The 14,869-nt window shown below is 37.0% G+C and overlaps 1 protein-coding gene and 1 non-coding gene across 2 annotated transcripts in view; both read right to left on the reverse strand.

Moving 5' to 3' along the window:
• LOC150096869 (sodium-dependent noradrenaline transporter-like) overlaps window positions 1-14,869 on the reverse strand; it is a 190,141-nt gene that overhangs the window by 85,523 nt on the left and 89,749 nt on the right. The window contains exon 7 of the mRNA XM_090408749.1: window positions 13,228-13,331. Coding sequence (XP_090264875.1) covers window positions 13,228-13,331 — 104 coding nt within the window. The remainder of the gene's footprint in view (window positions 1-13,227; window positions 13,332-14,869) is intronic.
• Window positions 14,195-14,315, reverse strand: LOC150096870 (U6atac minor spliceosomal RNA). The gene has a single exon (XR_016549868.1). It is a non-coding gene; the product is annotated as a U6atac minor spliceosomal RNA (small nuclear RNA).

Genomic DNA, 14,869 nt, shown 5'->3' on the forward strand with positions numbered 1-14,869 from the left:
TTGAAGAAAAGCTTGGTGAAGAACAAGCTGGATTCAGGCCAAATAGAGGCTGTCAGGATCAGATCTTCACTTTACGACAAATAGTCGAGAAAGCATGGGAATATAACAACGATCTGTATTTAAGTTTTGTCGATTTGGAAAAGGCATATGACAAGGTGCCAAGAGAGAAGCTATTCAATACGCTGCTGTTATATGGTGTCAATGGGGCATTATATCAAGCAATACATAGTCTTTATTTGAATTGTAAGTCAGCAGTTAGAATTGAAGGAAGTACAGGAAGATGGTTTAATGTTAAATCTGGTGTGAGACAAGGATGTACATTATCCCCTCTGTTATTCATTATCTATATGGATCACATTATGAAGGAAAGTGGTATTAAACATGATATCAAAATTGGAGATGTTAATGTCAGCTCTTTGCTTTATGCAGACGATGTTATACTTCTAAATAAATCTGCTACAAGTCTGCAAGATTCTCTGACTAAATTGAATAGCTGTTGTAATAGATATGGTATGAAGGTCAGCAATAAAAAGACAAAGACAATGAAAATAGGCAGAATCATTGAAAATGTAAACTGTGTTATGAATGGAGAACCTGTGGAACAAGTAAAACATTTCAGCTATTTAGGCACGATTTTTACTGAAGATGGTAAATTAAATATAGAAATAGACAACAGAATCAGCAAAGCTGGTATGGTGGGAAGTCAATTGAATAAATTCATATGGAATAAGAGAGAAATTAGTCGGAACACTAAATTAGCTGTATACAAGACAGTGTTCAAAGCAGTTTTAACTTATGGATCTGAGAGCTGGGTTAGAAGTAAAACACTTGACCAAAGACTAGAGACCACAGATATGAGAGTCCTGAGAAAGATTATAGGCGTGAACAGATGGCATCAAAGGCAACATCATATTAAAAACGTGGATATTAGGAAAGAACTTGACATTGTCAGCATCCAGGAACGTGTTAGCAGAGCTAATCTCAGGTGGTATGGTCACTTAAACAGAATGGGCGAGGAAAGATTAGCAAAACAAGTGTTCTCTGCCAGGTTGGCAGCAAAACGACCCAGTGGAAGACCAAGATATAGGTGGATTGATACGGTACAAAGTGCTTTAGACGATAGAAATATAAGATCTGATAATGTTGGAGTCTTGACAAGTAACAGACTGATTTGGAGGAAAATTGTAGATAGGGAATTAATAATGATGTAATTTTTTTCATGTAGTACTATCATATCCTGTACAACCATTGAGGGTACATGGCAGGAATTTGATGATGATGATGATGATGATAAATGTAAAAAGTAAAATGTAATCTATATAAATGTACAATTCAATTTATTCATTACCTTAACAGCTTTATAAACTTCAGTCATGCCTCCTCTTATTCATCTTCCCTCTGAGGTTTGTAATTTACATAATGATAGTATTTTTTCCCTTAAGAATAACCATTCATGTCTGATGTCAATCTGGATGCCCTTCGCTGACATAAATGATTATTCTTAAGAAAAAGAAAAAAAGAATGCTTCAGTTCTCATACATACATAAAATATATCTTAAGTATGATAATAAGTTTGAAGGAATGTTTGATAGGTTTGAAAATTTAAATTTTCAAATTTCAAATTTTCATTATATTGACATTTTGAAATTAAAATTTGAAACATTATGAAATATGGCATCACAGGATATTGTTATGAACAAAATGTCAATTCTATATAGTTGACCATCTGAATGGTGGTCAGCTATATAAAGGAAGTGTTGAGGGAATAATAATACGAGGGTAGTCTGAAAAGTTCTCAGCCCCGACCATAGATGGCAAACACTATCGACAAGATTTTTTTTTTCTAAGTTGGTACATCTGCCATAAGTATCCATGTGAAACTGCAAGTCATTCTATCAAGTAGTTTGTTTCATATAGCTGTCTGAAGCAAAATGGATCAAATTCAGTATCGTGTGAATATAAAATTCTTTGTAAAAGAAGGTTTAATGGCAAAAGAAATTCATTTGAAGTTCATAAAGGTTTATGGGCACTCTTCTCCTTTGTTTTTGACAATTAAGAAATGGGCTGCCGAGTTTAAACGTGGCCATACCAGCCTTGACGATGATCCATGCCAAGGATGTCCAAAAAGTGTAACAATGCAGGAAATCATTGATCAAGTGCACAATATGTGCACTTGACTACTGTGCAAGGTGACCAGGTGACCAGATCTGGTCACCTGGGATTCATGGTGATGAGGAAGAGATGGAGAGGATCCAGGGACAATGTTATGCTGCATACTCTATTAGTGGATTAGTGGATGAGATGTCATCAAGGCAAGGGATCTTGAGGAGATAGCTGATAAAAATTTGAAGTTTAGGGAACATATTGAAAAGATGGTGAAAGTAATCCAAAGGTCTGATGCAATACTAAGAAGGATTTCACCAGTAGAAATAAAAGGAGTGGTGATTCCAATGGATAAAGTCCTGATCATGCCACACCTTGATTAGTGTGCTCAGATCTGGTCACCAAGAGGTTAAATTAACCTTGGAGGCAGTGCAGAGACAGATAACAAAAATCATATCTAAACTCTAGACTATTAGTTATGTGTAAAGAATGAGAGTTTGGTGGAAGACAAAGGGTTGATGTATGAAGTCAATTTGATGGATGAAAGGACTTGTATTATATGCCTGATGGACTATATTTAAATGGTTTTGGAGATAGATGTTTGGAGAAACTATTTTGGCCGATCGCCTCTGGACCCTTTCCAACATCAAATGCCAGCAGGGTTCCCAGGTGGTCACCCTCCCAAGTACTAACTGGACTCAGGTTTTGCTTAACTTCACTGATCAGATGACAACTGAGGCTTTCGAACTAATTTCGCTGCAGAGAATAATGGGGGACAGAGAATTGAAGTTCAGAGGGCAGATTGCAAAAGTTAGTAAAATGGCTCAAAGGGTTACCTGGATGTTGAAAAACATCCAGGTAAAAATCTATGAAAATCATCCATGAAAAATATCCCCGATGTGTAAAGATGTGGATAGCAAGTGTGTGCAGACTAGATTTTTTGCTTTGATACTGTTAAGTGAGTGGAATGGATTGCCAAAATTAGTTCTGAGTGTCCTGACAGTAAATAAGTTTAAGGATAGGTATGATAGATATCTGTGTAATAAAAATCATATATTTGAGACATTTAAACTGTTGAGAGGTATTTACAAGATTCACATCGGGGATATTTTTCATATAGTAGAACAAGGGGAAAGAACAAGGACAAGAGGCCATCTCTACAAGTTGTAAAAGGAGATGGTGATTAGGAAGGTGAGAAGTGACTTTTTTTGCATGTAGGGTGGTTGGATCATGGAATTTATTTGCCTGATAGGGTGGTGAATGTGCAAACAGTGTGAATGCATTTAAGGAGTGGTGTGACAAACTTTGTATTGTCTAAGATGGGCCTCGCACAATGAATCTTATGATTCCTTGGTGATCCTCCAAAATAATAATGATAATATAATAATAATAATATATGTGGACTTCTGTGAGGAAAGTTTGTGTGGGGAGGGGAATTACAAGGCAGGTGATTATGGACAACTTAGAGTTTTGGAAATAATTTGGAGGTATTTCATGAGATGTAACATGAGATGAGTGTTGAATTAGAAACAATGGTAATCAGGGTAGCTGTAAAATGAAAGATGAAACAAAAAGAAGAAGAAAAAGAAGAAGGCATAATTGGATACAATATAAGCTGAGAGAACAATAATCTGTTACTTCAGAGTATAAAAAGCAAGATGGAAAAATGATATAATTAGTAAGAAAAGTGAAAGTACTTGAGTATGTTTAAGGAATAAAAAGAGGTCAATAAAAATCCCAGAGAGTTCTATTGTTATGTTTTGTTATATGTGAAAAAAGAAAGATTCCGCTGTACAACACTAAAATTTGCCTTAAGAAGAAGTGGATGATTTAAACATAACATAAAGGGTATCATCACAGAATCCAGAAACCTTGCTCTAGAGATCAAACATGGAACTTATTTTAAGCCAATATAAGCCTTCAATAAACGGGGCATCGGTCTCACACTATGGGATTTAAACCCATAACCTGTTGGTTGGAGAGCAGCTATGCCAACCACTCAGCTAACCAGGCCAGTAAATTATGTTTACAGAAATTAGAAAGAGTAATGGCAGAAAATTCTGATGTGATATGATTTTTTGGAGACCAATGAGGAAATCTCACCAGAAATGCTTTCGGAAGGAGTCAAGATGATAATACAGGATACAGTGAAGACGTATCTTGGCCCAATAAGAAAACCAAGAGACCCATGGATATCAGATTCAACATGGGAACTAATCAAAAGAAGGCGGTTGGAAAAACAAAGAGACCCAGGTACCGAAGAATACAAGAGATTACATAGAGAAATCAGAAGAGCCATCAAGCAGGATAAGGAAAAGTTCTATACTAATAAATGTGAAGAAATAGAGTTCCAGATGAGAAGGCATAATTATAAAAGGATGTTTTATTTAGTTCGTGACATAAAGCACAAGTTCAAGCCTAAATTGAATTTCATCAAAGACAGGAATGGATCATTACTAACAGAAGAGTTCATCATCATCATCATCATCAAATTCCTGCCATGTACCCTCAAGGGGTGTACAGGATATGACAGTACTACATGAAAAAATTACATCATCACTAACTTCCTATCTACAATTTTCCTCCAAATCAGTCTGTTACTTGTCAAGATTCCAACATTATCAGATCTTATATTTCTATCGTCTAAGGCACTTTGTACCGTATCAATCCACCTATATCTTGGTCTTCCTCTGGGTCGTTTTCCTGCCAACCTGGCAGAGAACACTTGTTTTGCTAATCTTTCCTCTCCCATTCTATTTAAGTGACCATACCATCTGAGATTAGCTCTGCTAAAGCATTCCTGGATGCTGACAATGTCAAGTTCTTTCCTAATATCCTCATTTTTAATATGATATTGCCATTGATGCCATCTGTTCACGCCTCTAATCTTTCTCAGGACTCTCATATCTGCGGTCTCTAGTCTTTGGTCAAGTGTTTTACTTCTGACCCAGCTCTCAGATCCATAAGTTAAAATTGGTTTGAACACAGTCTTGTATACAGCTAATTTAGTGTTCCGACTAATTTCTTTCTTATTCCATATGAATTTATTAAATTGACTTCCCACGATACCAGCTTTGCTGATTCTGTTGTCTATTTCTATATTTAGTTTACCATCTTCAGTAAAAATTGTGCCTAAGTAGCTGAAATGTTTTACTTGTTCCACAGGTTCTCCATTCACAACACAGTTGACATTTTCAATGATTCTGCCTATTTTCATTGTCTTTGTCTTTTTATTGCTGACCTTCATACCATATCTATTACAACAGCTATTCAATTTAGTCAGAGAATCTTGCAGACTTGTAGCGGATTTATTTAGAAGTATAACATCATCCGCATAAAGCAAAGAGCTGACATTAACATCTCCAATTTTGATATCAGGTTTAATACCACATTCCTTCATAATGTGATCCATATAGATAATGAATAACAGAGGGGATAATGTACATCCTTGTCTCACACCAGATTTAACATTAAACCATCTTCCTGTACTTCCTTCAATTCTAACTGCTGACTCACAACTCAAATAAAGACTAAGTATTGCTTGATATAATGCCCCATTGACACCATATAACTGCAGCATATTGAATAGCTTCTCTCTTGGCACCTTGTCATATGCCTTTTCCAAATCGACAAAACTTAAATACAGATCTTTGTTATATTCCCATGCTTTCTCGACTATTTGTCGTAAAGTGAAGATCTGATCCTGACAGCCTCTATTTGGCCTGAATCCAGCTTGTTCTTCACCAAGCTTTTCTTCCACAATTCTTCTCAACCGTTTCTCAAGTATACTTGCATAGATCTTGCCAGGAACACTCAGTAGGGAAATACCTCTGTAATTCTCACATTCAGTTTTATTTCCCTTTTTTATATATGGGTACTATGAGAGCTCTACTCCAATCATCGGGAATTCGTCCCTCTGTCCAGGCTTTCTGAACTATGCAGTGCAGCCACTGTAAGACTCTTATACCACCATACTTCAGCATTTCTGGTCGAATATCATCTACTCCTGCTGCCTTTCCACATTTCAAGCCTTTGATGGCTTTTTCTACTTCAAGTATGGATATGTATTACTGACTGCATGCCTGGTCAGTGTTTTTTATCACTGTGCTGTCATCACTACTTGTTTCATTTAGCAGTTTTTCAAAGTAATTACTCCATACTTCAAGGATATCTTTTTCTCCTGTTTTCATTTCACATATCATCTCTAATTCCTTTTACAGCACTCTTTCCTCCATTCTTAAGCTTCTTCAACAACCTCCAGAACATTTTGCCACCTTCTTGATATTTATTTTCTATATTCTTGCCAAAGTCCTCCCATGACTTTTGTTTAGCTAGTTTTACACACTGTTTAGCTTTCTTACATTTGTCTCTGTATTCTGTAAGAGTAAAAGCTGACTTATTTGCCAGGAACTTTTGATATGCTTTCTTCTTTTCCTTCACTGCCTCTTTAACTTCCTGTGTCCACCAGGGAGTTCTGATTTTTTTATCCTTGCACACAACCTCACCACATGCCTCTCTGGCAGAATCAATCAATGTTTCCTTCAGAGTTTGCCACTGAATCTCCAAGGCTTGATTCCTGTTCTCAAACTCTTTCATTTTCTTTTCAATAATATTTCTGTATTTTAGTCTACAGTTCACATCTGAGAGCTGCTCAACTTTTATTCGCTTTAAAACTTTCTTAGATGTTATTCTTTTCAATATGAAATTCAATTTTATCCTGCTCAAGACTAAATAGTGATCACTTCCAATTTCAAACCCTCTGTACACTCTGGTGTCCTGCACCAGGGAGAAAACATCACTATCAACAATAACATAGTCAATGAGACTTTTCTTATTCCTAGCCTCTTCTCTCCATGTGAATTTGTGCACCTTTTTATGTTGGAACATGGTGTTAGTAATAACCAGTCCATGTCCTGAGCAGAAATCCAACAGATATTTGCCATTATTATTAGCTTTGCTCTTTTCTCCAAATTTTCCCAAAATATTTTTGTATGTCTCACAATCATTTCCTACTCTACTATTTAGATCCCCAACAAGGACCAACTTTTCCTTTTTCATTGTGTCAGTTGCTTTTTCTAAAGCCTCAAAAAATTCCTCCACTTCTACCTTAGTAGAACCTTCTGTGGGACCATAGGCACAAATAAGTCTCATTGTCCAGTTCCCCATTCTCATATTTGCCCACATTACTCTACTTGAGACTGACTGAAATTCAAGAAGATTAGCCTCATATTTTGTGTTGAATACTATGGCTACTCCTTCTTTTCCTTGATTGTCATTGCCTGAATATAACCTTTTGTATTTATTGCTCAGAAAGATCTCACCAGTTTTGGTCTTTTTTGTTTCAGTCACCCCTATTATGTCGATCTGGTACTTATCTAATTCCTCAGCTAGCTCCATTTCTTTGCCATTCAGGCTTCTTACATTGATAGTACCGATCTTTAACTCTGGTGATGTTGAGTTGGGGTTTGTTTTCAGATTTGTTCCAGTAGCTGACTTTTCGCTGTTCGCCCTGGTTCCCTGGCGAAAACAACGGAAGAGTTGGAAATCAAAAACAGATGGAAAGAATACTGTGAGGAACTGTACAGCAGAGTGGATAAAGAAAATGTGGAGTCCTCCCACCAAGAAAATTTTGATTTGGAACCTCCTCCACTTAGGCATGAAGTTGAAAGAGCAGTTAAGCAGCTCAACAGCAATAAGGCCCCAGGTGCAGATGAAATCCCAGCAGAGTTAATTAAGGCCACAGGAGATGGAGGGATAAGAGTGTTTCATAGATTGATTACAATGATATGGGAGACAGGATCACGGCCTAGAGACTGGAAGAAGTCAGTTTTCATACCACTACACAAGAAAGGTGATATGAAGGCATGCAAGAATTATAGAACTATTAGTTTGATATCTCATGCAAGCAAAATTTTATTAAAGATCATGCTAAATAGGATTGAGGCCAAATTTGAGACAGAGATGCCCGAGGAACAAGCAAGTTTTAAGAAAGGTAGGGGCACCAGAGATCAGATCCTTTGCCTTAGACAGATCATAGAAAAATATAAAGAATTCAGACTCCCTCTGGTAATGTGTTTCTTAGACTACTCTAAAACTTTTGAGTGTGTTGAGCATGTGAAACTGTGGGAAGTAATGGAAAGAATGGGTTTTCCTCAACACACTATCAGGTTGATAGCCAACTTGTATAAGGAGCAAGAAGCCACAGTAAGAACAGGTGTTGGATTAACTGACTGGCTTCAAGTTGGAAAAGGAGTTAGACAAGGATGTTTACTTTCTCCTCACTTGTTTAGTATATATGCAGAGGACATCATGCGTGAAGCATTGGATGAGCTCAGGACAGGAATTACGATAGGAGGTAGATTGATCAGTAATCTGAGGTACGCTGATGATGCAATACTCCTTTGTAATGACATGGAAGAACTAGGACTAATTCTTTACAAAGTTAACAAGATCAGTAATAACAGAGGACTTCAACTCAATTCTAGCAAGACAAAGATCATGGTTCTCAAAGGAAAAACAAACAGAGAAGCTCTTGAGAAACAAATGTATCTTAATGGAGAAAGAATTGAGGAAGTCAGCAAGTTTGAGTACCTGGAATCCATTATTAATGTGAAGAATTGCTGTTCAGAAGATGTCAGAAAAAGGTTAGGAATGGCTAAAACAACAGTCAGAGACCTCTAAAATCTGGAAGGATGGATCTAACTTCATGGGAACAAAGTTGAGGATTTTGGATGCAGTTGTTTTTCCAACTGCGACTTATGGATGCGAGACTTGGAACCTAAAGAAATCAGATAAGAAACGGATATCTGCTTTTGAGATGTGGTGTTACAGAAGGCTGTTGAGGATATCATACCCTGAAAGGCGTACAAATGAATGGGTGTTAGAAAAGATTAGTAGAACTTTAAGGCTCCTTAAGGATATTGACAGAAGAAAATTAAAATATTTTGGACACATAGAAAGGATGGAAGGAGGACTTCTCAGAACAGTAATAGAAGGTAAAGTTCCTGGAAAAAGAGGCAGGAGTAGACCATCAATGAGATGGATGGATGGCATGTGTGGAGTGACTGATCTTCAGAGAGTTGAGGCTACCAGAAGGGCAAACAACAGGACTACATGGCGAGGCCTAGTGTGGAACATCATCGAGCATCGGAGTGACCATACGGCATCTGTAGATGCCCAGTGAACACAGACAGACACAGACAGACAAACATAAAGTCACCAGCTCCTAATTCCAGAAGAGATGGAACAAGATATATTGTTTTATCTGTTGTTATGTTATTTATTATTGTTTTAGTTCAACTCTGCTGCAGGGGATGAAGGAAATAAAGGAACTTAGATATTACAGCAGATAGAGTGTCGAAATGCAGCAGACACATTTCAAAACTTGTGGTCAGTCATGTAACGAGATGTGCGGGTCTATTGAAAATTAGAATAATGTTAATGGATAGCTATATAATTTAATCAGTTTCTGTAACATTTTTTCTCAGTCTGGCTTCAGAGCTAAAAGTCATGATATTATTTTCATTACTCATGTTTTCTCCATTGAATTGTGCACATCTGGCAAGAATTCAATGCTGTTTTGATGGCAATTAAGTTAGGTGTAAAACGTATGTATAGGGAGAATAAACAGGCAGTCTGAAAGATGAAACAAGAAGGCATAATTAGCATAACTCAATTACAAACAGAGATATATGATCTATATATCTCTGTTTCTAACAATTGCCCTGACTGTTTTACTTTAATATATTATTATTATATCAACAATAACAAACTTTCATGGAGTCAAAAGGCTCATTTGCAGGTGGTTTCATTCATCGGCAACATATCTATCACAATGAATTTTAGGCTAATTCACACTCAGTATTTGCAACAAACTCCAGCAACACATTCTACTTACTCATTCACTCACTTACTCTATATAAAAAATCTACCCCCTTGCTCCCTTCTTCACTGCATCCTTATACAACTTATAGAGATGACCTATTATTCTCCTCTTCTTAGTTCGCACTCTATATATAATCACTCCACATTAATTCTATAAAATATTTCACTCCCACACTATGTATAATCACTCCACATTAATTCTATAAAATATTTCACTCCAACTATCATATCACCACTCCTGCTCTTCTTTGGAAAGAATGAGCAGCACTTACCATTTCTCAATTCTTTTCCCATAATTAACTTTTTAGAATACTTTGGAATGTAAATTACGTTAATTAATATTGCCTTGGTCACTCATCTCTGGACCTCTCTTAGAATTTTGTCATCACATTAGAAACTAGAAACTGGGTAACCAGATTTCCCCAAATAATCATGTATGGTCTGATCTGTTAATTATTTCTACTTATTCAAAGGTTGGTCGATTGGTAGAGCCTTTGCTACTAATGGCTCAGTTAAGTAAGTTTGAGCCCAGTTAGTAGTTGGAAGGGGCCCAATCGTTCAATGCTGTTGGCACACTCTCCCTCGATGAGTCTTTGGACTCCCTGGAGGTGTCAAATAATAATAATGATAATAATAATAATAATAATAATAAATTATTGGTTCCTCCTTATCACAGCAGCAATGTGCTGCATGTTGGAGCACATTGCAGTACTTGCAATGTGCCTTTTGAAATGCAGCTTCTTTTGACCATCACACCTTAATTATTGAATCTTATCTACCTCTGGAACATAACTCCACTAATGCAGTGCGCAGAATTAAAGCAATATAGAATATAATTATAATTATTATGTTATATACCGGGTGATTATAAAATAACGTCAAGTGTTTAGAGCCCTCTAGCGAGTAATGTATTGGACGAAACACACCAATATTCGGTAAACGTACACAGTGGAACATGGGGATTCGATTTAACGAAAAAAAAAAGTACCAAAAGTCGCCAACAGGGGAAATTTTGGCACTGTTTATCGAGTAAAATGCATTAATTTGCATTATCGCGTTTCTTGTGAGATCATGCAATAAAAGGAAAGCCTGTGAGATTTCTTATCATTCGTAGATGAACTGCTTTTTGATGACTCTTACTTTACATGAGTGTGCTTTGTTAGTCATACTCTATTATCAGTGGAACAATAACGGCAGTGCTTGTCTTCGTGATTTGCGTATGAAAAATTTAAGAAAAGGACCGATTAGCATAACAAACTTATGAAAACTGATTTAGTGATTTGAAACTACTGGAACTCTAGCGGTGCAGGTAGGCAGGGGACGCAAACCAATCAATCACCAACAAGTTGAACAAGTTGCAACTGCTGTTGTGGAACAGGAGATGATGAATGTGCAGGGTACCAGCATTGCACGAGCAATATCCCGGCAAACGGATATCGCATACACAACGGTGTGGAAAATCCTACGTCAGATGCTAAAGTTTTACCCCTATAAAATCAGTCATGTTCAAGAATTGCTCCCTGATGATGTGACCACACGAATCGACTTATCTTTGAGTTTTTTAGCGCGCATAGAAGTGGATGATGCATGGCCGTGGCAGATTTTATGGAGTGATGAAGCGCACTTTTATTTGAACGGCAATATTAACACATGCAACTGTCACATTTGGGCTGCAACTAATCCGCACGTGTGTCTGCAGATGCCTATCCACTCGCCCAAAGTCACAGTGTGGTGTGGATTTACAGCTTCTTTTATTATCAGTCCATACTTTTACGAGGAAAATCGCCAAAATGGACCAGTGACCTGGTCCATCAATGCTAACAGGTATGCCAATATGCTACAGAACTTTGTGGTTTCACAACTGCAGCAAAGAGGATGTCTCAATTCGACCATCTTCGAGCAGGATGGTGCACCACCCCATATCGGACTTCAGGTACAGCGTGTTTTGTGACAACATTTCTCTGACAGAAGAATCATTAGTCGTGCATTTCCCATGCCTTGGCCACCGAGATCGCCTGATCTCAATCCTTGTGACTTTTGGCTGTGGGGATTTCTTAAAAGCATTGTGTATCAAGGACATGTACCCGATATTCCAACTTTGAAAGATTGAATAACGTTACACCTGAGACAAATCAATTCCAATATGTTGCGAGTCACTGTGGAAAATGTCGTGCACCGTATGCAGTTCCTGGAATATCAGAATGGTGGTCATATTGATCCTCATTTGTAATTAACAATAAACATCATGAAATTGATGTGTGCTGTCTCTCATTTGACATTTAGTCATTTATTAGTCACACCTACTAAAATTAATTTGGCAGCGCCAAAATTTTCCCTGTTGGCGATTTTTGGTACTATTTTTTTCCGTTAAATCGAATCCCCATGTTCCACTGTGTATGTCTACCGAATATTGGTGTGTTTCGTCCAATACATTACTCGCTAGAGGGCTCTAAACACTTGACATTATTTTATAATCACCCGGTATATATATATATATGGTATGGCACCAAAGAAAACAGTACCGAACTTCGACATCCCGTTTAGTACACACGCTATAAGATATGCCATTCAACTGCATGCACATTAATAGAAGAGCAAGTTCAGAGTGTACACCATTACATTTAGCTGTAGCAATGGTGTTCATGTTGGAAGGAAAGACATTTATTGTTGCACATTATTTTCATTCATACAGAGTTGGTAGAGCAAATGGTCCAAGCCTACAACATGTTTGTGAGCAATTTTTTCATTGTTTCCATAAGCATGCCGCAAGCAATAGTGTCAAAATTGCCTTAATCAAGAGGTCCCAACCAAATGTCCAATCCTTGCTTTCCAAGATGACATAGAACCTTCAAATGTGACTATATTGAAAGACAAGGTGCCCATTTTGAGCACATAATCTACCATCATTGATGCTTTATTCAACTAAGATTCCACCGATAGTTGTGAATGTACATATCATCATGTGTAAAGTAAACATATATTTATTTGATAATAAACCCATTCACTCCATAACATATATCGTTGTAGCTATTCAGTACTGTTTTTTTTTCACCATATTATATATAATTAGCATATAATTAGCATTAAACCACTTGTTTATATAGATAGAAGATGAGTATTTAATTAATCTAGCATTCTTGTTCTCTTTTAAAATTAACACTTCCTTTGTAGACATACTATCATTTATTCAATATTCCATGCAATGTTATACAATGGCTGGAAAACTGACAACCAACATACCTGTAGCAGTTATTATGGAAATTGTTGTATGAGGCATAGGTCAGGTGAACACCAAAGCCTACACCAACTGAATAGAACACTTGAACTGCAGCATCCACCCACACCTAAAATAATATAGAAAATAACATGCTGTAAGTATACATATATATTGTGCTTAATGGTATTCTGTATTTATAATACTGCCTGCATTGCACGTGTATGTGCATATGAAACAAACCGCAGCTATACCATCACCATCTACCGTCCACCACCACTACCAGTATTTCCACAGACAATCACAACATCCATGCCCATGTTGGAAATTTTTTTCCACTTGGTTAGACTATAAATTATATATTTAGTTTAATCCTTCATCCAAGTATAAGCAAACAAAGTTTGCACCTGAAGTATCTTCAGGACTGGGACAACTTGTGGCAAAGGTGGACTAAGTTCTTATCACTTTCCTTAGTATCCCATAAATTGTTTGCTTACACTTGGATAAAGGATTAAACTAAATATATAATTTATAGTCTAACCAAGGGGGGGAAAACTTCCAACATCTTTCTCTGATCCAGAGTAATTTAATAATAAGGTGTGACATCTTTTGGCAACTGGCATATGGAAATATGAGTTCTGCATTGCTTCAACCTTGGTATCACCTCTGGGTCTGGCTCCCACTGAAGAGACCTCAATAACGGTTGAAACCGGTGTGGGTAGTGACCCTTCCCATAATGCATGGCAGTATACATGTCCACAAGGAGATCTGTTTTGCATTATGGGATACTCAGGAAAGTGATGAGAACTTAATCCACGATTTGCCCCAGTCTCAGGACTGGGTTTGCACCTGAAGTACTTCAGGTGCAAACTTTGTTTGCTTACACTTGGATAAAGGATTAAACTAAATATATAATCCATGCCCACGTGAGATTTAAACCCAATGCTTTTTGGCTGGAGAGAGGATGCGCTAACCACTCAGCCAACCAGACCAGCAAAATTGATTAAGTGCTGCAAAGTAAGTGGCAGTGCCTTAATCTTATATATGTATTATGACCAGAGGCCAGTCTGACCTGATCAAGGAAGTGCTAACTTTCTCTCCTTTCATACAACACCCATTATTGACCCATATGCAGTAGTCTCATTATTTGGACTTCAAACTACTACCACCCCCTAACATCAGAAAAGTCCAAAAAATAAGTACAAAATATTCTGCAATGCATGTCATAAACTTTGCTTATCCATTAACCACGCTACCGGCTAAGATGTCTATAGACATCAAGGTTATCATGGATGTGAAGCGCATATTAAAATTGTAATACCATTGATATTACATTGAAATATATGGATGGATACGAAGCATATGAGGATACATATTTGATCCATAATGGCCGGTAAGGTGGTTAATGTAAATATCAAAAATAACCATAATGAAATGCTTTGTACAAGTTTTTAACAATCTTTTAATATTTAAAATTTAATATTTAATTTTTATTATTTAGTATTCTTAACAACCTTACCAGCCATTATGGATCAAATATGCATCCTCATATGCTTCGTATCCATCATATATTACAATGTAATATCAATGGCATTACAATTTTGATATGCACTTCACATCCATGGTAACTTGGACGTCCTGGCCGGTAGCGTGGTTAATGAATGTGCA

Source organism: Typopeltis vanoorti, chromosome 18 (genome assembly GCF_054136105.1).
Source record: "Typopeltis vanoorti isolate ZY-2024b chromosome 18, IOZ_Tvanoo_1.0, whole genome shotgun sequence".
Classification (NCBI taxonomy): domain Eukaryota; kingdom Metazoa; phylum Arthropoda; class Arachnida; order Uropygi; family Thelyphonidae; genus Typopeltis; species Typopeltis vanoorti.